At 38.1% G+C, this 25,298-nt stretch overlaps 1 protein-coding gene across 9 annotated transcripts in view; it reads right to left on the reverse strand.

Moving 5' to 3' along the window:
* Positions 1-1,235: 1,235 nt before the first annotated feature.
* The window catches only part of ABLIM1 (actin binding LIM protein 1), a 224,231-nt gene continuing 200,168 nt past the window's right edge, over positions 1,236-25,298 (reverse strand). For 6 of the 9 annotated variants that reach the window (XM_054982176.1, XM_054982172.1, XM_054982173.1 and 3 more), the window contains 7 exons: positions 23,605-23,652; positions 17,180-17,326; positions 12,768-12,859; positions 12,575-12,671; positions 9,935-9,999; positions 9,216-9,276; positions 7,137-8,538 (listed from right to left, as the gene is read on the reverse strand). In XM_054982176.1, the coding sequence (XP_054838151.1) occupies positions 8,501-8,538; positions 9,216-9,276; positions 9,935-9,999; positions 12,575-12,671; positions 12,768-12,859; positions 17,180-17,326; positions 23,605-23,652 (548 nt within the window). In that variant the 3' untranslated portion in view covers positions 7,137-8,500. Of the gene's footprint in view, positions 1,627-2,960; positions 3,042-7,038; positions 7,114-7,136; positions 8,539-9,215; positions 9,277-9,934; positions 10,000-12,574; positions 12,672-12,767; positions 12,860-17,179; positions 17,327-23,604; positions 23,653-25,298 lie in introns of those variants that run through there. The other 3 variants (XM_054982177.1, XM_054982169.1, XM_054982174.1) reach the window with 3 other exon arrangements.

Consider the following 25,298-nt stretch of genomic DNA (forward strand, 5'->3'; position numbering starts at 1 on the left):
ATTTCAAACAGTGTCACTTTTGTCTTGTGTGGGGAGTGGCTACCACCCCCCTCTCAGGTTACCAGGGCTTTTGTATTTATTTTTTTAAAAATGGCTCAAGAACATCACTATAGCATTGTAATGGAAGTTTCTCTGAATTCCCAGCTTACATTTTTTTTTAAAAGTACATCACTAACCCCTTCAGTTATAGAGATATATGACATATCTCCACAACGGAAGAAGCTAAAGATTTACTTCTTTTTTTTAAAAAAAAAAACGAAAGCTGGGAATTCAGAGAACCTACTACACGAACATGCTGGAATTGGGAGGGAAAATAAAAAGGCGGCACTGTTGGAAGAGCTATGGGCATTTCAAACAATACAACGAATGGGAAGTGCATTGAAAGCTTGTGAACAGCAAACACAGGTTATTTTTTTTAAGGCTCAACCCCACATTGCAAATGTGAGCCAAGCAGCTTTGTCTGAACTGGTAAAAAAAAATCCATTAGCAACTGACGGCCAAACTGGTTGTGTCTAAAATGGCACAAAAATTCTACTAGCAACCTGCAGCCAAAAAAGTTTACAAAGACTGTGTGAAAAGGGCCATTACCGTCAGTGGGTATAACAAAATAGGATGGGATAACTACTAGGTCTCTGGTAGGGATGTGGAGAAAAGAGCAGCAACACTGAAGCCAGAATTTGATGTGACAGACCAGGATTCAAGGATTCTGAGCTGAGTGAATCTTCCATGGTTTCATATTACGTCTGAACAGAGACCCTTTCTTTCTCCCCATGGCAAACCACTCTATTTTGTTTGCTACTCTTGTTAACATCAAAAAATTGGCTTAAAGCAGGAACTGAATTAATCAAAGCAGGAGGGAAAATGGAGGTGGGAAGGCCTGTCTACAACCACAGCAATTTGCTATTGAGATTCTTAGCAGATATGTTCAAGTGCAAGCTGGGAGTTTGTTCTCAGAGAATTTGGCTGGTTTGCAGCAAAGTGGAGCTGCATCACTGGCCTGCTTTGCTGACAGACAGTCTGAGAACAATGCCAGTGAACTGTAATGGGCATGCCCAAAGGATAAATATTTAACACAGGATTCATTCCTTAACTATTGAATATCTTCATTCATCCCGTGGCGAGACCATGACTACATCATTGTGGCTTGGTGTCCTATGGGCACTTCCTGGCTCTATCAATATAGTCCCTTGACCTTTGAAAAGAATGGAAAATAGGGAGGACAGAGCAGCTCCATATTATGAATACATGTGTAAAAACTTTATAATGCATGAAAACCACCGCTGCAATTTTGAATACAGAGATTTTCATGCCACAGCTCTCTGACAAAGTGGAAAGGCCCTTGCAGAATCACAAGGTACATATAGATGCCTCTCTCAGATTTTTTTCCCTTTTTTCTTTTTCTTTTTGCTCCTTGAGTGGTTACTCTCCCAAAAGTGTTTGTACTTAAGGTAAGTATTACACATTATCCTATATGTGATTTCTTTCTCTCTCTCAAAAAAATGACAGAGTGATTCAGAAGAGTTTGGCTTTCTTCTTCATGTCATTCCGTCTCCAGAGAGGTAACTTATCGAACTCTTGTATCGTCATGCCGAATATTTCTTGAAAAACCTCGGGTGCTAAGTGACGCTGAAGGAAGACAGGAAAAGGAGAAACAGTTAGTTCACAGGTACAAAGAGGATACTTGGATTTAGAAGCCTGAATGATTGTAGCTCTCAGTTGTGGAGTGATGCAGCACAGGGCAGATGATGAAACAACAACGATGATGCATGGAACACAGGCACCCAGAGTTCTCCAAATGCCATGGATATACAACAAGTGGCTTTATACTGGGTCATACTATTCATCTATCAAGTTTGGTCAGTTGATACTGTCTACCCTCACTGGCAGAGGCTCTCCAGGGTCTCAGGCAGAGGTCTTTCACAACCACCTTATTCTTTAACTGGAGTTGCCAGGAATCGAACCTTGGTCCTTCTGCATCCAAAGCAGACTCTCTATTCCTGAGCCATAGCCCCTCCTCAGACAAGCACTAATTCAGACTCAAGCTATTACACTGGGAAAAAATAGGCATACTTGGAGTACATCTTTAGGAGAAGTCATCTGAATTTTGAGGGATTTATATTAGGATTTATATTGGAAAAAACATCTGCATGAAATTACTGAAGCGTTGTACTATCTATAGTCAGGAAGAGGCTCAAACAAAATGGCAACAAGGAAAAATATCTAGTCACACAGATTTACAAGGGACCCATAACTTAGCGTCCGAGCACATGCCCTCAACAAAGAAGGTCTCAGTGTCAATTCCTGGCATCTCCAGTTAAAAGGTAGCAGGATGGAAAGTATTAGATTGCTGCCAGTTGAAGTAGACAAAATGAAATGAATGGACCAATTGTCTAACTTAGTATAAAGCAGCTTCATAATTTAATCAACCTTCTTCTGGTTTGCCAAGATGGCAGGAAATTTAACCCAGGCAGTGAAGATACTTTAAGAGCTACAAGTACTCCTAAAACAAAAACACCCATTTGGTTTGTTCTGGCTGCAGAGTTCACTGCCAGTAGACTTCAAGGAGAAAGCCAGTGGCACTTTAAAGATTAATAAAATTTATTCCGACAAAGCAACACATCCGATACTGAGATAAATTTTAAGGTGCCACCAGATTTCTGTTTAATTTTGCTGCAGCAGACTAACACAGCGCAATTAGACTGTAACTGCTTTGAAGATGAGATCTGGACAGTCATATTGTGTAAGGATTTTCCTTTTTAAAAGGACTTTTCATAGTTTACACTAAAGTATCTCCAACTAGTCATTGCTATGGGCAGCAGAGAGTGTGGTTATTCATGTGCTCATTTTATAATGCCATATTTATTTTTCAATCTCTTTCTTAGTAAATCTACCTTCAAATGAGAATTTTAGCTCCTATAAAACATCCTTCTGCCAGACCTTTTAACAGAAGGTCCTCTTACCTCCAATCTGGTTCTGTCCACTTCTCTTAGAATTTTACTTCGCCCTCTGTTGGTCACCATGAGCATTTCATATGGGAATATCTGTTAAAGAAAGCATTTATTTTAGGATTTAATTGTGCCCCCAAAAGACAATAAAACACCCAAGCATAAGACAGTAATTTCTGGTTACTAAAAGGCTGCTTTAAATACTTAAATGAGAGTATGCTATCTTCCACCCTTTCTTGAATTGTTTAAAACCATCTCTTGTATTTAGGGTTATGTCTGGACCAGTTCAATTTTACTTGTTGTGGTACTAACTATAAATGGGAAGAATTAATGGATTCTGCATGCCATCTTGTTACCTCTGACTCACTGTACTCTTCGTTCATTTGTTTGCATGATAACAAGTATTTTATTAAATAGGTAACCTACAATTAGTTAGACTAGATCTCTCATAATACCTTGTTTTACAACTATTCTCCTGCCCTCCTTCATTTATCAAGGCATTAAACCTCAAGTTGATTTGTTAGGCAGCCACTCATCAATCACAGTAAGAAATCTCTTACCTGCCTCTCAAGTTTCTTCTTCTATTTCCCTAGCTTTCTAATTATGTTCGGGGGGGGGGGGGGGAGATCAGGGGTTACTCCAATACTTATTCATCAATATGATCACCAATGGTGGACAGGTTTCTTGTAAAGCCTGCTTGCTCCACACTGACTCACACTGAGTCCTAAGAGTATTGAATGTGTGTTAGAATGCACTCTCAATGCACATGGGTTGATGGTGAAGCCAGCACGTTGGAGCATGCATCCTAAGACATATCTCAGAATCCTCTTTAACGGCAAAGATTCCTCAGCAAACAAATTGAATAGAAAAGGTTCCTTGAAAGTCTCAAAATGCGGAAGGAAGAAGGATTGCTTCTGATCTTGCTCAAGTCCTCAAAACCCTACAGAGGAACAAGATTGCTTTCCTTCTTTCTTCCCTTCACACTACACACCAAGGTTATTCAGATGTATATGTGTGTACCATGGTAAGTTGCACTATGTATTCAGTGTTAATGAGAACCAGATTTACAACCCTGACTTGAGGAAATGACTTTGTAAGCAGAAGGCATGAAAATAAGCACTGGAACAACCAAATGGAAGAAAAAGAATGTATCCAAGGATGCTTGTGTAGACATATCTTATTGTGGTTACACAGCTTTGTAGGCTGATTTTACAGAGATATCTACCTGGAATATGATGCACAGGAAAAGGAACAGATCTGTTTGTAACTATAACTCAAAACGTGAATATTTTTACCCAATTACATTTCTTTAAGGTAACCTATTATAAAAAGCAAACATACATCTCAAACCGCAAGGAATAATAGACTGGACAGTTATTCCGCTATTAAAATAACTGAGATGGTAATCCTAAACTCAGTTACTGGGAAGCTAGTCTCAGTAAACTTAGTGAGATTGCTTCCAAATAAACATGGACACTTCAGTGCTCTAAGCTTAGGAGATTAGATTTTAAAACTGGAATTCCTAACCGTGTAGGCTAACCTTATATGAAGTAGTACAAGAACTGTCACTCAAAAATGGAATTACATACAAAGAGATAATTTCCCCCGTTTTTCACTTTGTGCTTTTCTTCAAAGTTTTTAGATATTAAAATAATGAATTTCATACAACAGTATCATAATATCCCACAGTTTTCCATCAGTGTATTAACATTTTCCAATTATATAACTTCATATCAGCTGCTATAAGTATACTCAAGATAATTTCCTTATCTAGGCTTTCCACAAGATATACGGAGATAGAATGACATGATTAAATGGAGCAATCTATAGATTATTTAATCACATTCCTATTATGTCATGCTCAAAATAGATCTTTTAAAATATTTATGGAGTTTGTGATAGTTTAATTTTCAAAAAAGGATCTGAGAATATCTGGTAGTTCAGAGGGATACATGTGGTTTTTTTGTTCCTCTGTTCAGATGTGTGTCTCTTTATGCTGATTCCCTTCTACAGACTACTGTCTGTAGTTCAAAAGCACTGAGCAAACAGACCAGCAGCATCTGGGCATCTCAAAGCATTTCCTATTTTTCCTGTGCCTTGAAACATGAATCAACATGGAGGGCCTGCAGCAATCCTTCAGTCTCCAAAGTATACCCTGACGTGCTGAACTTCTGGACTCCTGCCTTTAGGTTTGGGGATAATCCACATAGAAAAATAGTTTGTCAGGAATTGTTTCTCCCCAAATTACTTCACTTAGAGTGTTTTTCTATTGAATGTGATTTATTTTCAATGAATTCTTAATTCACCCTCCACTAGATAACTAAGCAGCTGGTAAATTTACTGGCCTGCAGATTCTAATTGAAGCATAGGCTAGGTTCCTTTGTCTAAGTTATCTGTCTGTGGTGTGGTTACTTTGCTTTCTCAGCTAGGGAAACACCATATTCTGTATGGACTTTATATTGGGCAAAGGTTTTGGATTTGTTGATGTTCTAATCCTTTTTATTAGTATTGTTAAGAGAGATTTTGCACAACTAGAACAGGACATCTTTCTCTGAGATATGTGTTCACAGTCAGCTTCTTTGACCACAATATTAACACTTAAGAGCAGTTTCCTTCTGTCAAATTTTAGAAAACCATCATTAAGGTTCTGCGAATCAACTGAGATTATGCCCGTTACATTATCTGCTTATCAAGTGAATGTTTCAGAAGCACTATAAAGAGGATTCAGTCATCAATAAACATACATCACTTAGTTTATTGTAATTAATAATTGAAATAATGTAGACTTATATACAGTCTGGAAAAGAATTCACAATAAAATCTTACAATATCACAGTTATACAAGTCATTGTAATATAAAAATTTAATTACACGCCTTTATGATTTACAGTGCAACATAAAATTAAGACATGGTTTTATAACTAATTCCACCCCCAAACAAGCCAAAATCAACAAAACTTTGTTGAATAGTTTTGTTGTGATCACATGCCTCTATTTTACACCATAATATTGCTCTGAGTGCTGTCAAAAACTGTTGTTGAGTCTAAAACTGGGCAGGAATTTGAGATTGTTTCTCCAGTTTTTTAAAAAAAACAATCTCTAAACCAAAGAAATTCAGGCCCAGAGTTTTTAGTTAACTGTTAACACAGTAAAAGTAACACACCAGCTGTGGAGTAGATTCTCTCTCTTTTTTTTAATGAATCATATATGTTATCAGCAAGTGGTAACCATTGAGACAGAGGAGAGACTGTCAATGCAGTGACATAGTGTCAAGCATTTTACATTTAACAGATATTATGGAGGAGGGAGAAGGGAAAAGATGCAGGGCTGCTATATTTGGTAATGTTTATTTACACCTTTAATTGTGGTATCTATTAGAAGTTAGGTAAGACATGGTTTCTTACTATCTCTTCTATTGAGAACATAAAAGTCTATATAAAAATCATATCCAGCAATCAGGGGTATGCAAATGATGCTCTTGTACTGCAAAACATATGAGCAGTGATGTAATCTCTGTCAGAATGGATCACTGTTCGATAGGAGTACGCTTGCCTAGAGTTCAGCTTCCCATTCCCCTTCACGTGCAATTGCTGCTATAGGAGCAGAGATTACTGATCACCTTTTCAGCAACTGGAGAAGATGATCCTCAAGCACAACCTTCTACTCCATTGCCAATGAATATTATTAGATAATACGTAATATTTCCTTTTTCATATGATTTGCATTACCTTACTTCCATGTACACTCAGTGAGTTGGATTCACTGATTTCTTTCAGCTAGAGTGGAATGCTCTTCTACAGGAGCAAGCCTCCTCTCTTAGCATAAGAGGCTCACTGGAACCAACCCAGTTTAAACTCTATCAGATGCTTGGAGCTGCTCAGATAGATGACCACTGAGCTGCTTGAGGCATAATTATTTTAAATAAGGTCACAATGAACACTGCTGTCATATCAAACAAAGGAGGTACAGTCACCATATGTGTAGTCCAGAGCAAAACACATAAAAGCAGAAGTATATACACAACTTTTAATGAAAGGCAGTCATAATTTCAGATAACAGTTTTGAAGCGAAAATGAATAATATCTGCACTTGCCTTTGGTTCCAACATGTTAGGCATAGATACTCCTCTGTCCATTCGCATTCCAGGGGCATGACCATCTGGGAGGGACTGTATTGGATATAGGTAGACATCAGACACACAGGTTACATGCACACACACACACACACAAACACACACACAGGGTAAAGTCATTTGTAGGGAATATGGACATTTCCCCCTCCCCCGTGGTCCCAACATTTAGACTTTTATATCAGCCAATGGAATACTATTATAATCTACTACATAACAGATTAATGAAATGGCTCTGACATGTCCTCAAATCATCAGATTGTTCCCTTGGGGTAAATAAGTTTTTCTTGGGGTCTACCAAGTCAATACCAGTAAAATTTACTTGCAAGCTGTGAGGCCTTTTCTCATCCTAAGAATAGCCCTGCAGTATCAGACAAAATAATCATGTAGTCCACCAGCCTGTTTCCAAGTATAGCCAGCTACATTTCTCAGGGAAGTTTACAGGCAAGGCATGGTCAACAACCATCTCCTGTAACTTGTATTTTATGGCTCATAAGCATGTACTCGGAAGTATGGGCAATATTAACCATCAGAACTGGACTGCCATTTCAGTTCTATTAAATATGTCTGAGATACATTTTTATCCTTTTTTATAACATATTTTTGCTGAAGGTGGCTGTAAATATTTATTGTGTAGCTCCATAGTATTTTACTAATGATAAGACACTTGACTCCGCTCAAATGAAGAATAAAATGGTAAATTTCCACCACTCCAACTGGGGACCGTAAATTCTTTCCTGAGTTATTATAATTGTCCACTGATTATCGTTTTATATAGAAATGTTCATATCATACTGTGATGAACTTGTTTGTAAGATTTAGAATTTAGAATTAGAACTGATGGGAACAGACATCTCTTGATTGGATCACCTCTCTTTTCAATATCTCTCACTCCCACTACCGTTTTATTGTTTGTAGTTGGAATTATTCCCCTATATTATAACTGATGCTGCTGCCATATGACTACTGGATGGGACCGATAAGACATTATGCAATGACCAGAATTGTGAGTAGTGGCTCTTTAGCAAACTGGCTAGCAAACACATACAAAACGGGGAAGGTCAAAGGATCATATGTGGAAAATAAAAGGGGTATGCATTTTCAAAATGAAAAGAATATGTCTGGTATCTCCCCTAGGTTGGAACCAGAGAAAAAGAGAGAAATTCCACAATTGTATACTAACAGAACTGCTGCAGGATTTTTCTATGCCAGTCTTAGGAAAGTTTATAAAACTGACTTGCGCACGGCATTGTATTGGCTGTACCTTTACCAAAGAAATATAGGCTTAAGTTACACCATTGATTAGTAGTTAAACATGCAGTTAAATGTATCAATAAACTCTTCCCTGTAGCAGAAATTCAGATGAGTAACATAGTGTATGATTTTTTGTTTGGTTTTTTTGATGGAATTGTTTAAATCTCTGTTGTTACTTGATGGAAGAAAATCCGTACTGTACCTGAAAATCTGAAAAGTAAGATGGGGAGGGGGAAAAAACACATCTCATCAGGATTGGAGAAACAATATGGTTTCTTTTCCCAAGGTCTTTCTGGTAGGCTAACATACCCAAGGCTCATAACTAATAAACTAACTGTTCAGAATAATGGAATTAATTTTACAGATGCATAGCCATACAAAGAAGAAGAGGCTGATAAAATTTGGAAGAAAGGCCATTTTCTGAATACATCCTCATCAGTACTCTCTGCAGAAAGAACAACAGCCATAATAGCAGCAGTAAGAAGAATATGATAACCATAGGAAAGACACTAAAACATCAGTTTCCCAGCTGTGCATGTTGCTAATTTGTTGTATTTTTTATCGTTTTTGTGAGTTGCCTTAAGGGCCATAGATGGGGAAAAGGCAGGATATTTTTTTAAAATAAACATATAAAATAATAACTAAAACTAACTTACTATTAAAATAATAAATAATCATTACATTCTGCTGTCTTTATTGTAAGAAGGTCTTAATGTATAAGAGATTCTGATTACTGTATCAATTTGGGGTAACAACATTTACCAGCTGTAATTCAGTGATGATGGATTAATCATTCTAAAGTGTCAAGTACTGCTGAAGAACATACTGCAAAAAGCACAAGGAAGCACAAGGAACATCCAAAGCAGAACAGAGATGGAACTACTTACCTCGAGCAGCACTGCTCACATCTCCATAACTGTTATACTGACCAAAGTCTGTAGACATTGGCTGCAACAAGAAGAGATGGACAGACTCATTAACCACAGCATCCTTATATGCAGAGATGCCAAGAACTGCATATGTGCCTAAGGAAATTGGCAGCAGACAAAGAGAGGAAGAACTGGCTAGGGGACATAATGAAATTATATTGTACTGCAGGGTGTTCCCCTAGGTCTCCATAACCAAACATCAGTCACATGATCAAGAGATGAAAGGGAACTGAACCCCTCCCCCTGAAATATGCAGGTACAGTAATGGTTGAGAGTGAGAATACAGCCTTAAGTGACTCCAATAAAAGCTGTTCAATTGTCAACAATTTAACTTATTATTATAACTTTTACTACCAGGAAGTGAAATTCTGTATGTGTGTGTGTGCTATGGAGAGGGATGTTTGTCTAAAACGTAAAAATGTCTTGGGCCAGTCCTGAGTAGGTGGAAGTAAAAGGTGAGCATGAACTACGTTGTTTTCTATTTCCCACCAGGTTTTCTATTGAAGGAAGCTTTAGGGACCAAGCATATTATAATGAAGACTGACAATGGTTTAACAGAAAGGGTAGGGAAACTGTTATTATTTACTCACTGAAGGGAAAGAATTTAAAGGCTAGCTTAGAAAATGGGATAAAGAAACCTCCCCACAAACACTTTAAGGGAGAAGCTGGCTCCTTACCCGATGAAGTCCATTTCTGCCATAGCCAGGGAGAGAAGAGGTTTTAGAGGCAGTGGCATGTGAGGCTAAATGGGAAGAAGAAAAAACTTCTATTATGCTATCAAACACAAGCTAGAATCAAAACTGGAACATCTTAGAATGTCCTAATCCATGAGATTGTTTCTAAATGGCATGTTGAAACAGTTTGCATCTGCACATGTTTCTTTAGCGTGGTCTTTTTACCTTTTATCAGACATATTCAACATAAATAATGCTTCCTCTAATTTAGCACTGTATTTGAGTTTCAGGTGAGTCTTTGGTTATTTGAAGATCTTCAGTTTAAAACACCTAAAGATCACTTTTCACATTATAGTATGGCCAATACTAGACAGTAATTGAGAGACTGTGTGGTATACTAGTTAGAGTGTTGGATTAGGATTTGGGTCCACATCCCCATTCTGCTACAGAAGCTTGCTGGATGACCTTGGGCCAGTCACATATTCTCTGCCTAACCTACCTCACAAAGTTGTTGTGTGGACAAAATGGAGGAGAAGAGAACGATGACAGCTGCTTTGGGTCCCCATTAGGGAGAAAGATGGGGGTATAAACCAAGTAAACAAATAAATACATACATGCTTTCCACTGTATAAGCACTTGCAAGGAATACTGGCCAACCAACTACTCCTTGGTGCACATACCTGTATCATTCATGTAGATTAAATTATGCATATGCTGCATACAGGTACACCTTAAAACTAATTGCAGAATGGTGGCAATGTTTGCTGCAACAATAATTAAAAGGAGCCTTAAGTCTTAACAAAGACTAGCACATTTATTATGACTTAAGGTCATGCATGGGATGCACAAAATGTGTCCTCAGTGGGCAAATATGTATACAATGGCAAAGAGAAAAAAGGAAATTAGTTGCAGTAACTTTAAACAGAAATATTATCTTCCTTAAAAATATATACATAAAGAAAAGAATAAAGAGTTATATTTGTGTGTCTGAGCTTGAGCAGGTGACACTGTCAAGGGCTCTTGAATCATCCAGGATATTTAGGCACTGGCATACAACTCAGGGTGCTTCTAAAGTGAAGCATTTGCAAGTGTCTGGAATGCTGAGCCACTATGCCTGATATCTGCAGTCCACACAGAGGCTCCACAACTGGGTGCAAAGACCATCAAAGTAGCTTGTGAGTGCAGCTGAACATAATCTTTGTGGTACTTCCTGTTCTACTTTCTATTTTTGTGCTACCAGTGCAGAGGAAAGCTTGAATAAGGGTTTTTTTGGTTTAAAGTTCTGTTACTATTGTTGTCATGAACCTCCTGCTGAGCGGAGACATAAACATACACGTTAGAGCTCTGGAAAGGGCACCAAGGATATACATTACAATTAGACACTCACAACAAGAGAGATAGACAGATGGAGATTTTCCTGTAAATAAACATTTAAGCAGTAATTTTAACACTGCCTCTTCTCTGGAATGTAGCTCAGTTTGCCTATAAGAACCTGCTTGGAGAGACATGCATTCCTTTTCTATGAACCAGCCCTTTGGAATATGATGCCCTACTCCCCAAGGCAATTCTTACTTCCTCTCCCAATGTGGGAAAGGCTAAAAGGCTATGAGAAACATAAATATCAACAAGGTGTATGTCACTTTTTAATAATGATTTAATGAGATTACCACTGGCCTTTCAGAAGCATCAATATTGCTGTGACCTCAGCAGTAATCCATATTTTACATATTACTTAATATATACATAAGCAATAGTGCAATTAAGATGCTTGTTATGAAATATGCAACTCAATATAGTTTTCTAAATTCATTTTTTCCTCAAAACTGAGATGAAGCAGTAATTTGAATTAAACATCAGGCTTTAGGCTGATCCTAAATTGTTCCTTTAAAAATGCCTGACACAAACACACCACTGTCATTTCTTTCCCCACTTTTGCTTAAACCAAGACTTTTGCTAGGCTTCTTTGTAGCCGTATACTAAGCCCATCATACATATCATCTTCTTTATATTGAGCTTTGTCCCTGTAAACAGTTAGTTGGTCTTTCTAAGGCAGTGTTAAACATTACATCCAGGCAGGATATCCACATAAAACCTCTGCAACCAAATCTAATAGGAATCCCATATCTTACTCATGAACCCACCTCAAAATATGTTGTTACCCCATATATGTAATAAAAATTCATTTTATTCATATATTTCAGTAAGTAACCCTGCAAGTGGGACATGGCTGGACACAGATCCCAACACTGATCTGGGAAGTTCCTGATTTCCTGGATCGGAAATCTTACAAATAGCATCCTCATCTTCAGATTGTAATCTGAGAATGTATTTACTCCTCAGCCACATCCTCATTTAGTTTGTTTAGCATATATCAAGAATATTCACCCTGGAAGTCCCCACAGTTGCTCAAGACATTCTGAGAATTTACTGTGAAAAAGAGCCAGAGATGAAATGGTGGGCAGTGGACAAGACGATGAGGTAACTGCTTTACATGATTATTGGCAACATTGTTCACACCAAATGATTTGTACTGCCAGCAAGTGAACTAGCAGTTGGCCTGATGAAAACTTTCCTTCTGGTAAACAGCTCAGGTCACCATTTCCCACAAATCACCTGCGCACGTTTTGCCACTTTGTTGCTTACCTGAATTAACTGGAGATTCATAACGACCAGTAGAAAGTGATAACCTCTCTTTTTCCATCTCTTCTTTTAATATCAATTGCCCCAGACCTGAGTTGAGCTGTATAGGGCAATGGAAAGTAACATGTAAGCTAATGAAAAAAAATCATGTGTTGTTCACGTTGACAACAGAAGGTGATTCATATTAAAATATTACCTTCATTAGTTGTTCCTCCTGTAGTTGCCGACGCCTCTGAAGTTCCTCAAGATCTTCATCTCTGCCAGTTGACCTGCGTCTCATGTCAGAACCTACTTCCACAGCACAAAGAGAGCCTCTTGCAAAATGTACATAAGAAGTGACATCTATTATAGATACTGTCTTAAAGATTGCTTGCTGAATAAAGAAATAAATGCACCATGATATTCATTTGTATCAAACCACCCTGCCAGTTTACTTCAAAACTATTAAGGTAGAAACATCACCAGTCTGGGAGCCAACTGATTCAGTTTAAAGGAAAATACACTTTTTTGTTACTTCCCATTGACTGACTTAGCCTCTAAGTAGCTGGCTGGCAATTGATGTGGCTAGTATTCTTAGTTTGGAAGAGATTGTGGATGCCAGAGACTAAACCCATCCAAGTTGTCTGTTGGCAAGTCCTACAGGAGTACAATGGGAAAGACTTCATATTTGGCTAAGGGTTTAACTTAGTAGCTTAGCTTCTACTTTTAAAATTGTATTTTTGATTAATTTTTTCCCATGTGAAAAGTACACTTCAGATACATTGAAAGTTTGCTTGCTGTGGAGGAACAAAACAAAAGGATGGGAGCAAGACTTGGATCAGGAGGGTCCACAACTAGACCTTCAAAGAAAAGGCTTTAGGATTACAGGACTGAACAGCTCCAACCCAGTAAGTAATAGGAGCTGCAATTTGTTCCATGACTACAATGATAAAGCTGAAATTTTAGAATTTCAGAACATATCTGTATCTTGTGATTTCACTCTCTCGATCTAGCCCTCTCTTGAGTTCTCTAAGCATAGATTGTATTCCCTCCCTTCTAAGGCTTTGTTGAATTTTAGAGGGAGGTAGTCCTGACCTGCTAGTCCACTCACATCATATTTTGGAAGCTACACAATGTGGGCCCTGGTTAGTACTTGGATGGGAGACCACTAAGGAAGTCCAGGGTCACTACGCAGAAGCAGACAATGGTAAACCATCTCTGATGGTTTCTTGCCTTGAAAACCCTATGGGGTTGCTATAAGTCAGTTTTGACTAGATGGCACTAAATACACACTCAGTGGGAGATGAGGGGACAGCCCCTTTCCCTATGCATAAAACAGTGCATTCCATGCCCATTCTTGATCCTTCCAAGTAAAGGTGATCTCCCCAAAGGCCTCTAAAGGCTCAGTCATGTCTTCCAATATTCTTCCTACATATCTCAAATTCTGCATCCAGTAAAACCTACATATTGTGAATGGAACAAATGATTCATTCATTTGCATAGATTAGGTCAGGGATCTGCAACCTTTTTGATACTGCAAGCAGCTTTGGAATTCTGATAGAGGGTGGCGGGTGCAATCACCAAATGGCTGCCATGGGAGGCAGAGCCAACCACAAAATGCCAGGGAGTGAGGTTATGCATAACTCTGATAGTAGCTCTCTTCAACATCTCAGGCAGAAGATATGTTTGAGATGCCTTTTAAAATTAACATATTGTTTGAAAGTATTTTCTTACATCCCCCCCCCCCCAACAACTTTCCTGGTGCCCTGAAGCTTTTTGAGTTTCTGACATTTATGGTATAATGCTGACAGTGGCGTTATACAAAGTACTTTACCAGTGCAAATAGAGTGATACTCTAAAAACTCAGTAAGGCTTGCTTCTCTGACTAAACGCAATTGGGCTGCATGGCTAAAACTGTTAATGCACCTAACTGGAATTTCTATTGAAATCATCAAATTTTCCCAATTTGAATGTATATTTATAATTCAGGTAAGTTAATCACTAAACACCAAATCAAATTTTGGTCACTTTTCAAAAATTATTTATGTTCCTATCAAAACCTGGCCAGAAACTCTCTTCTTACTGTACACATGTGCCGGCTGGTGCTGAAGGGCTAGTGAGAGCTACCGGCAATGGAACCCATGAGTGCCATGTTGAGGGCCCTTGGATTAAGTTGTGCAGTTTATTATAACATCAATCATGTGCATGTGGAAGAATCTGAATACTGAGAAGAAAACATTGGCAAGATGGAGAGAAAGAGTAAAGATCTGTACATAAGAAATACTGTGGAACAAAGACTATCATACCTAATTATGCTCTTAATGAGATACTGTGTACAAAGTAGTGCACTTAAGCTTACTTTGATATGGAAAAGCAGTTTTAGGAAGAAACAGTTTTCAGGAGATGAGCACTTGGGGTGTGCGCATGTGTAGTTAACTCTTTCTCTGCGTACCATTCGGGGTGGGGATGGCTACAACTTGCCAAATCACAGATGCTTTGATCAGTACAGGGTTTCTGATTCATCTTTATCCTCACAAACACAGTCTGAAACCCTACAGTATATTGTTTGAAAGCATCCTGAGTGGAGAATTCCAGCAGAAAAATAGTGGCTAGGGAAAGGATTACCACTCTCTCCTCCTGCCATTTGTCCACAGAAAATTGTCCGCTGCTGAAGCTACTTTTCTTTATTAAAAGCAGTTATAAGCCTTGAAATACTCATAAATATGTAACATCCATTTAAGTCATATTAAACTACTGCTGTCTGTGTTTTGAGTTTCTACTAGACATTTTTAAAAGATTTTCAAATTTGATATAATGGCATCTAGTAATTTACTTTTTTAAAAAAAATTAAAGATTTGATTTTAGTCTTCTAACAAAGCTATCATGTTCAGTGTTAGAACAACAAATTACAGTCTGACTTATTTATATTCCTCCTGACTTAGGCCAAATGGACATGGTTATTTCTGAACTGGAGGAAGTCAATATGACATAATTGTGCCATGCCAATTCTTATGGTGAATATGTCTAGACATATCCTAATGTGATCAAAACTGAACACTCATCTTCAACTAGGACAAAGTCAAGCAGATTCAACTCACATTTTAAAAAAAAATTGTGTTAACAACATACTTCGGATGATTCTTCCCCCCACCAAATGTGGCATGATAAAATCACTTCATGTTGACATAATCACAAAAAAGGGATATGACAATATGAATCTGATATTTAAACTCATTGACTTTAACATGTCTTTAAAACAACAGCAGCAGTAATAGAAGTAGTAATAATAATAGTAATAATAATAATAATAATAATAAACATTTGTATATCAATTGCCATGTTCAAACTGCTTCATGCATATTATTATTCACCAGTCCTGTAAGGTAGGCTAGCATTATTATCCCCATTTTGCAGATGAAGGATTGAGGTTAAGACAGAGTGGCTTGCCTCAGGCTACCCAGTGAATTTGTAACCCAGATAAAGCAATGGATCCTCTCAGATCACAGCTCAGGCTCTTACATTGCAATCCAAACAAAGTTACAACTTTTTATGTCCACTGATATCAATGAACTTAGAAGAATGCAAATCTGTTTAGGATTGCACCGTTTGCCACTCTGTAACACCAGTTTCAGAAACATATGAATCAGGCTTTTATGTGCAACAGGTAATAGTGATCTAGTCCAGCTGTTTTTTAATGAAGATGATCATGATGATATACATATTGGGCTTAAAAAAAGATTATGTGTATGGTTCAAAACAACGTCATGGAGGAGAAAATAAATAACTCAGGGTAAAGAGATGGACCAATTTAGCCACTTAGCTATTTATGCTATGATTGTCTCATCAAGAACCCCAGATATGTTATTTTCTACAGTTTCAATTTCCTAATGATAGAATGAAAAGGCAAAACAACAAACAACCAGAACAGAAAAACAACAACCAAAAATCAAAAGAAGTCAGGCTTCATTGCAGTATTTTACTTGGTTCAACGGAGTTGTCAAGGTAAGAATAATTAGCTACTTAAATTGGGCATATCCTTTCAATAAAGACTAAATTCTACAGATACAATCCTCACAATATTTGTGGCTACAATCCTGAGGGTCATGAATGTATGGAAACCCAAACATTTCTCAGGGTTTTTTCCTTAGAAGGTATCCTAAAGCCCCCAAACATCTGCTTAAATGTTTGTGAATTCCAAAAGTATTTGCAGAGTTGGGTGGAAGAACATTTTGAAAAGGGAAATCACAAAAAGTTAGTATTTCCTCTTTTAAAAATATTCTATATCAAATCCCAAAATCATATTTGTGAGTTCTAGGAAGTTTTAAGTGAAGTGTGTTCTTCCATCAGGGGTTCCTAAAGGAAATCTGCCCATGTGAACCATTGAAGACTTGGGGGGGGGGCGGTTTTGAAATCCCACAAGTTTCAAGATTATAAATTCTACAAGTATTTTTTTAAAAAAGAGAATCCTTTTCCTTCACACTTCTGTCTATTTACTATGGCACACATAAGATTCATAAAGAGCAGGTATGGACAAGTTCATTGTCCTTGCATTAATCCCTTTCAAGCTTTACTATGTAGTATATAGCTGGGGGAGGGTTTTTTTTTCTCAAATCATTTGTAATTCCATACCTACAGCCGCGAGTGAGGGAGGACCTGGCCAGTATTCTGTCTCAATCTTTGGAATCTCGTTGGGTGCTGGAGCGTGGGCTGCTGGGAACGTGGAAGACTTGATGATATCATCGGAGGACTTGCTCTGGGCTGCCAAAGCAGCTGCATCTAGATGGCAATCAGGGAACTTGGCTATCAGGTTAAGTTGCTGTGTCATTAGTCTACATCAGCGCTACAGTTCATGTCTACATCAAGTTCTATTACAATGCAAAAATCTAGTACTATATACATTGGTTTTTCCATGTTCTCATTCAGTAACAAATAAAACTCTTTTGTTAATGTTTTTGGGTTAAAATTTAAGTCCCAATCCCTTTTGAAAACAAAATCTTGGGCTTCCTGTTAGATATAAATGTAACATTAAAACGATTGCACTGAAGTTTTCTCCTAAGGGAACAGCCTGGCTTCCATTTGTCTCTGCAGTATAAATGCAGACATACATATTAGTTATTCAAAGGATGGTTCAGTCATCAATTTGCCCTTTCCTTCTCATACTTCAGGTAGGATATCCATGTCTGAAACAGCACTATACGTATGTTTATCATTTACTTTTTTATTTCACCTTACTTTTCAAACAATTTTAAAAGTTGCAAAACTGCTGGCTTTATGATAACACAACCATGAGCAAATCATACCTGGGTACATCCAATTTCTTGCAGTACTGTTTTTCTCTGAGCTCCACCCAAAGGAGAAAATTGTTTGTTTCAACAAAAGTGTATTTCCAGAACAGCCCTGCTACTCAAATAATGTTTTGTCTGCAAGCAGCTTGAAAATAGTCAGAAAGAGACTCAGGGGACTGACACGAGCATAGCATGGCACTACTTTTTTTTAGTAACAGCCTTTAGTAAACGTTGATCTAAATACGCCACCTCTTTTCCATGTAAGGCAAAAAACTAAGAATGATTATTTGGTGTTCTATTGGTTCTATTCTATTGCATTTTACAAAATGCCTGTCAAATTGAAATGGGAATTGAATTTGTAGCATGATGTCATTTTGCATTAATCACTGTAATAATCCTCCATTGTCATTAAATAAATATTTACTCATCAGTTCAAATCAGTATTTAGCTAACAGTATTGAAGTTTAATTAATATTTACTTTGCTTAAAGAACTCTTTGAGCATTCTTAAAGCTTGTTTCAACAACTGGCTATGAATTTGAGACCTGATCTAAGCAAGAAACTTCCCCAAAAGTATTATTTAAATTGTGCCTAAGATTTAGATCAGCCCTGATGTCTTTTCACATTAAGAATATAATATTTAATTTGATTGGCAAGACACTTCAAGTAAAGTTACACAATCATCAGAAACAGGGAAATAGCAGCATATATGTCCCTGCATCCCAACTGTGAACCTTTCACTACCAGAAAGCCTGAAGGAAAAATCATCTTGGGACAATATATTATATAAGCAAAATGGTACTGTAACTTCACACTTAGCAGATCCTAACTACAAATAATTAGCTCTATCTCATGAAGCATAAAAAAGAAGCTCTAAACTAGTGATGTGAGCGTTAATATTTATTGTTTTAAAATATACCCAAAAATACCTTCTTGGTATTTTCCAGGTGTTTTCAGGAATCCATATATATATCCAAGATTCTCAGATATATTGATATTTGGATCCTGATTATTCTCAGTAATATTCAAGAATAACCGGGCCATCATTTTGAATAATGCTGCAGTAGCTTGTTTGTCTTGCTTTGGAAGATTTCCTGGGCAAAAAATGAGTGGGGGGAGGGAGATGACTCTCACAGGTGAACGGCATTGTGCATTAGGGGGTGCTTGACTGTCCAATTATGATGATCTCATAGCCCACAGAAATGCTGGCTTGACTGCAGGCAGCTACAGGGTAAGATGTATCGAAGTGTGTGCTTTTGGCTGCTCTTGTCTCTCTGTGCCTTCTGTTGCCTGCTGCAAGGTTGGTTCTGCTAGGATTACCTGGTTCTGTTGGGCTTTTTTGGTTCTTTATGCATTGGGAGGCTTTTGGTCAGTGGTTGCTCTTGTGTGTTTCATTAAGGCTTCTTAATGAAAGCCCTGGATTCTTTCTCCCATAATAAACAAATAAGTGTAGCTGGGAACACTTTGTTCAGGGGCCTTTATAATTGGACCCCTTAAAATCTATCTGAAACTTGAGGGGGGTGCTCTTTAGTGGAGGAGCAGCAGCTGCTGTGCATCAATTTTGGTGTAATCTGCATGAAAAACAGCCACTCCACCCCCCCTAGAAAGATTCCCTTACAGGGAATAATGGATTCAGTTTAATTTCTGAATCCCCTCCCTGTAAACCTAGATCCGAATATCAGACCAGTATGGTAGGACTCAAATCTCACTGAAAACACAGATCTGAATACCAGACTTGTATGGTAACACTCAAATATAGGGGAATAGTTACAGCCATCCCAATACCCGAATCTGAAAATAGAGATTTTTTTTTTAGTGCGCTCCTCTATTCCAGTCCAAAGTATGAAAACTTGAATATTCCCAAGGTAATTTTTGTTTTGGTTTGCATTTTTGCAAACTCCCAAAAGATACCTTCACATGTCACAAAATAAGGAGGCCAATTTAGAACAAGTATTCATAGGATAATGCAAACTTTGTGCATCAGAAAAGGAGAAATAAATGCAGGCATTCATCTTCTACTTTCACCAAGATACAGTAAGACTTGAATGCTTCCAATTTCAGTTAAAATGAATAACGCATGAAATTCTTTAGGCCTTTTGAGATGATTAAAGTGTGCCTCAACTGTAATTTAGTGTTTGCATAATACTTTCCCTTCTGAATGATAGCAATGTGACATTATTTTGCTATTTAATGGAGGAGCATCACCAACTTGTTTACAGGTTTACCTCCAGTACCACCGAAAGAAAAACAAAGTATGAAAAAAATAAATTCTGGAAAGTTTACAAAATGGCAGAGTAGGGGAGGTCCATAGACAATGCAACCAGCTTATCTTTCAGGTGTTCACAACTATGCTGGAGTTGTCAGAAGGGGCACAAACAAGCTCTATGAAGTTGATTTTAAATTAAATTTTAAAGTTGTATTGTCGAAGGCTTTCACGGCCGGAGAACGATGGTTGTTGTGAGTTTTCCGGGCTGTATTGCCGTGGTCTTGGCATTGTAGTTCCTGATGTTTCGCCAGCAGCTGTGGCTGGCATCTTCAGAGGTGTAGCACCAAAAGACAGAGATCTCTCAGTGTCACTGAGAGATCTCTGTCTTGTGGTGCTACACCTCTGAAGATGCCAGAGGTGCTACACCTCTGAAGATGCCAGCCATAGCTGCTGGCGAAACGTCAGGAACTACAATGCCAAGACCACGGCTATACAGCCCAGAAAACCCACAACAACCATAAATTTTAAAGTGTTAGAAGAATAGCATGTGTATCGCAGACAGGGGATGTGCGATTAAATATTCTGCAAGCAGTACTCAATAGAGGTGCAGGAAATGTGTGCAACCACATTCCATCCAGCAGTTACAATAGTAATAAATATGCTACCTGAAATGAACAGAATGAACAATCAGATTAGGTATGCAAAATACTGCTAATTGTGGAAAACACAGAATACCAATCAAAGAAGAATTATCTTTGGGGGGAAAGAACAAATGAGAAACAGCTGTGCATTTATTGATTTTTGTTTAAAGTGCTAATTTGTAATAATTATTGTTCAAAGGGGCAAACATCTCCTGCAAAAGGTTTAGCAAAATAAACAGAAGTTGCACAAGTGCTTTAGACTATGGGTTCATTGTAGTGCCCTATCATTTCAAACGGGCATGTATAGGCAAACTGTAAAACTTCCATGGGTTAATATAGCAACTATCCTGGCTTGTAACTCAAGCTACTACAAAAGCATGACTTCAAACAATACTTACGTATTAGAATTGATGAGGTCAGTGGTAAAACATTCATATGTAAATGGGAGGTGAATGGACACAATACAAATCATAAAGAAATAAAAATAACTGTTAAGAAAAAGCTTAAATGACATGACATGATTAAAATGAAAGTTAAATATTAATCATATTAGTAAGAATACCCCATGAGAACCTCTAGCCCTTGAGGAATCTAACTATTGTATGTTATACTCTGGAAATGTTCTGAGACTTCTACGTTTTCTAGCTTTTTTCCTACTTGAGTCTTCAACGACCACTTATAATAGCTGTATATTTTAATCAAATACGAACAAAATTATTTCAGAATACACTTTTTTATTTAAAAATATATTGCCAGTCTTAATTTCTTAAAGGAAAAGGTTCTAGAAATTAGAGACTGCTGCAAAGACTTACAAATTGATCTCTATTCCAGATGTTTGGGGACTGGCTGTGATTACTGGTTGGGAGGAGAATGGCTATTGGGCACATGTTCAAAGACACATACTGTTTTATTTCAGCCATTTTAATGCTCAACCCTAGCACCAAAGACATTTTTATAAACTTTATCTCAGTTCTAAGCTCTGCCAGTTTTCTTTGAATCAGAGACACATGGAGAGAAGACTTGTTCCTATACAAGCCTCAACAAAATAAACAAAGGTTGTGCAAGAGATGAAATTGCTTGCCAGCTTATGTCCCTGAGAACTCACAAGACCTATGCCTCACATCAATGAATGGAAATCAAGGAACTTTCCCCATCTACTATGTCTTTTTAACATATTTGATAGGAAAACAGAGGAAAGACAGACTAAGAGTTCTGCCTTCTAATCAAGATGGAATATCATGACTTTTTTTTAAAAAATGAACCCATGGAGACCCATTAAGCTAGCAGGAGTTGACGACTGCATAACATTATCTTGTGTTGCACTTAGAATTTTGGCAGCAGAGACCAGAACATAGACACGACATCTCAGACAAGGGGGGGGGGGCGGCAGAAAGTTAGGTGAGAGCTTAAAACAGTAAGGAAATTAGGCCAAGAAGACTGAGGGACAGAATTTCCTCAACTCCGAAATCTCCCCACAGAATCCAGATTAACACAGCTACACCAGAGGAGTAGCTGTGTTAATCTGTTGCAGCAAAAACAAAGCGGTATCTTGGATCACCATAAAGACCAATAAAGTTATTCCAGGACAAGCTTCTGTGCATTAAAGCTAGAGATGGGCATGAACAGAAAAAAACAAATGTGATGTTCGTTGTTCGTTGCCATCCACAAACAGGGACTCACGAACAACTATGAATATGGCCCTGTTCACGAACATGTTCGTGGTTGGCTATTCGTGGGGGCCAGCAGGCTCTCCTCCAGCCATCATCCAAGTCAAGATCCCTACCGCACCACTCCCAGAAACCTGACCTGAGCAGGCAGCAGGAAAGGTACCAATAATAAATAATAGCTTGACCCAGAGCCTGGCAACAGCCCTGGAACTTGAAGGGGTAGATCCTTATCCCAACACACATAAAGAAAATTCAAGCTCCAATGCACTCTCTCTATCAAAATGCCAACAGCAACTGTCTCTCCACTGTCTGCAAAGTCAGAGCTGGGAGCCCCCCTCCCCACTGGTCTTTGCTCCCTTGTTGTAACAACTTTGGAGCTCCACACTTGGAAGGAAGACCTGCCTATCAAGCTAAATTGGGCTTAGATTGGGGTTTCCAGGGAAACAGCAGGAGTTCAGACAGAGTTCAGACAACCCCTGCCTAAGTTGCCAAAGGAATTGATTGCAGGTGCCAGACTGTCCGGCTTGATGAACAGCAACGAACAAGGCTTGCAATGACCACCTGTTCGTTTAGAATGGGGCCTCAAGAACAGCTTGTTCACGAACAGCAGATTGGGCTGTTTGTTGCTTTTTTTTGTTCGTATTGCTGTTCGTGCCCATCTCTAATTAAAGCCCTACTTCTTCAAACGCTATCAATGACATGGCGGAAAGATACCAATTTATAGTTTAAATAAAGGAGGGAAGAATAATTCGTTATTGCGTGAGAGTTGCTTTCTTATATATGGCAGTTTTCAAAAGATGTATTGCTTTCAACCTTTCAAGAAACACGAATACTGATATATGCAAATGTTTATCTGGAATGTTAGTTTTTAAAAATCCTTCTGTTCTGACATTGAAACCAGACCTAGTTTACATGCCTGAACCTAAGACCCCCATAAAATATGCTGTGTCTTCCTTGCCGTCAAACAGGATACTATACATCAATTTAGCCATGGATATAGCCACATTATGAAAAATTATGCTCAAATGAATGAGCCTTCTAATGTTGTTGACTTGCATGTTTCAAAGAACATTTTGTCTACACCAGAAAAATAAAAAGGAAACAAAAATGGAGTAACTTATAAATCAAGCAATAATCAGCAGCTGTATATAAATTTTAACATGAGCTTAAGGCACTGAGTAAGATTACTGTCCTATCATGAAGATATTTAATATATCAAATCGCCCAACATTGTAGACAGAAAGAATAAGGTTTACCATGTTGTTTGTAGATAGGTGGTTTTCTATAAATATTGATGCCTTGATCTGTAAAAATAAAAAGCAGAGACATATGAACATTTGGATCGCATCTGCTACATCAGGGAAGGGGAAGTAGAAGAAACCAGACACAAAATTTAATGGATGTACCAATCCAAGGATTTGGCACAAAATCTAGAAAGCCAAGTGTTGTATTACACAAAATACTCTGATGGAAACAAAACTTAAGTCAGATGGAAAAATATCACAGACATATGATATGAAATCTTTGACATATATAGTTGGCACCATGGTGATGTACCTTAGGTATAAGCCACTCTGTTTGAAATCTTAGTAGATTATTAGTTGCATAAATATTTCAGAGGAAATGAAACTATAGAAGATACATCACAGGTGAAGGCAACAAAATTTGGAAGAACCCTAAGACACAAAATGACTGCTGGAAAATTGGCGAACGGTAGCTCAGTTTTTCATCCAGCCAAAGAGATGAATATCACATCTAGCAATGAGATGCATTTACATTCAAAGCTTCAGAACATGGTTCCTCATCTGCCATTCTGAAGAACAGTCACCTACACAACTATGTTGAACTTGCTGGATGTTTCAAGCTATGCTAACTGGTTCAGTGTGAAAGTCAACTGACATCACCCAAAGCACATGGTCAGGAGTGTTTTATGGCATATAATTATTGGCTAGAATATACTATAGTAGGTGTGGGGGACCATTTTATTTTTAAATACTTGCTCGGACTCCCCCCCCCCCCCCGGCCAAAGGTCCATGTTCTTCTCAAACACAGAAACTCAAGGCCATAGAAACTTAATAAGATAACACAAATGAGGTATCAGAGAGAATTCTTGGAAAGCAAAAGTATTGTAAAAACTAGGGGAAACTCTTAAGAAATATTGTTTAGTTTCCCATTCATGTTGATAAAGTAGTCAGAGAAAAAATGTAAATGTTATTAGGTCAATTGAGAGTTCTAAGGGAAATGTTTGCATGTATTGTATGGAGTACCCCTCTTATACTAGGTATGCTGCTGCAAGCTGGTTAATGCTGCTTGATATAATGGCTGGAAAAGTAAGTATAAATAAGGGTCTTAGCTACTGTCATGTCTAATAAATAATTAAGCTGTTTGGAACAAAGTAAGAAATCATAATATACGTGAGTCCATTAAGCTGATCTTAATGGCAATAAGGGCAAATGTTCTGACAACTCTAGGCTCCAGTGCTAAACATCTTTACCTAAAGTGTATCACTGAAAATGCCACTGGCAGGTATAAACAGTCATATTTATCACCTCCAGTTACACTGAAAGGAGAGAGCTCTGAGACAGAGGGCCAAACCAGATGTGTGCAGGTAATTCCATGTTTGAGGGTCTCAGCAAAATTTAAAAGTTAATTATCAGGAATCCAATTAAAACTGAGACCATGGCACCCAGAGAAACGGAAAAACAGTGTTTCATACCTGTAACTGTTGTTCATCTAGGTCTTCCGTGCAGTAACACATGGGACTGCGCACGCGCAGGCCTGCCGATTCCGGAGATTTTTATAGCTCTGAGCCACTAGGGGGCGCCCCAGCCTCCAAACGCGCATGCGCAGCCGTCTTTTCCCGCCGAAAAACGGCTCCTAAGAGGCGGGGCACCCCCGAAGTCCCCTCAGCTCCTCTTTCGCCGCCGACTGCAAGGTAAGTACCAAGAGA

This window comes from Eublepharis macularius, chromosome 6 (genome assembly GCF_028583425.1).
Source record: "Eublepharis macularius isolate TG4126 chromosome 6, MPM_Emac_v1.0, whole genome shotgun sequence".
In the NCBI taxonomy this organism is placed as follows: Eukaryota; Metazoa; Chordata; class Lepidosauria; order Squamata; family Eublepharidae; genus Eublepharis; species Eublepharis macularius.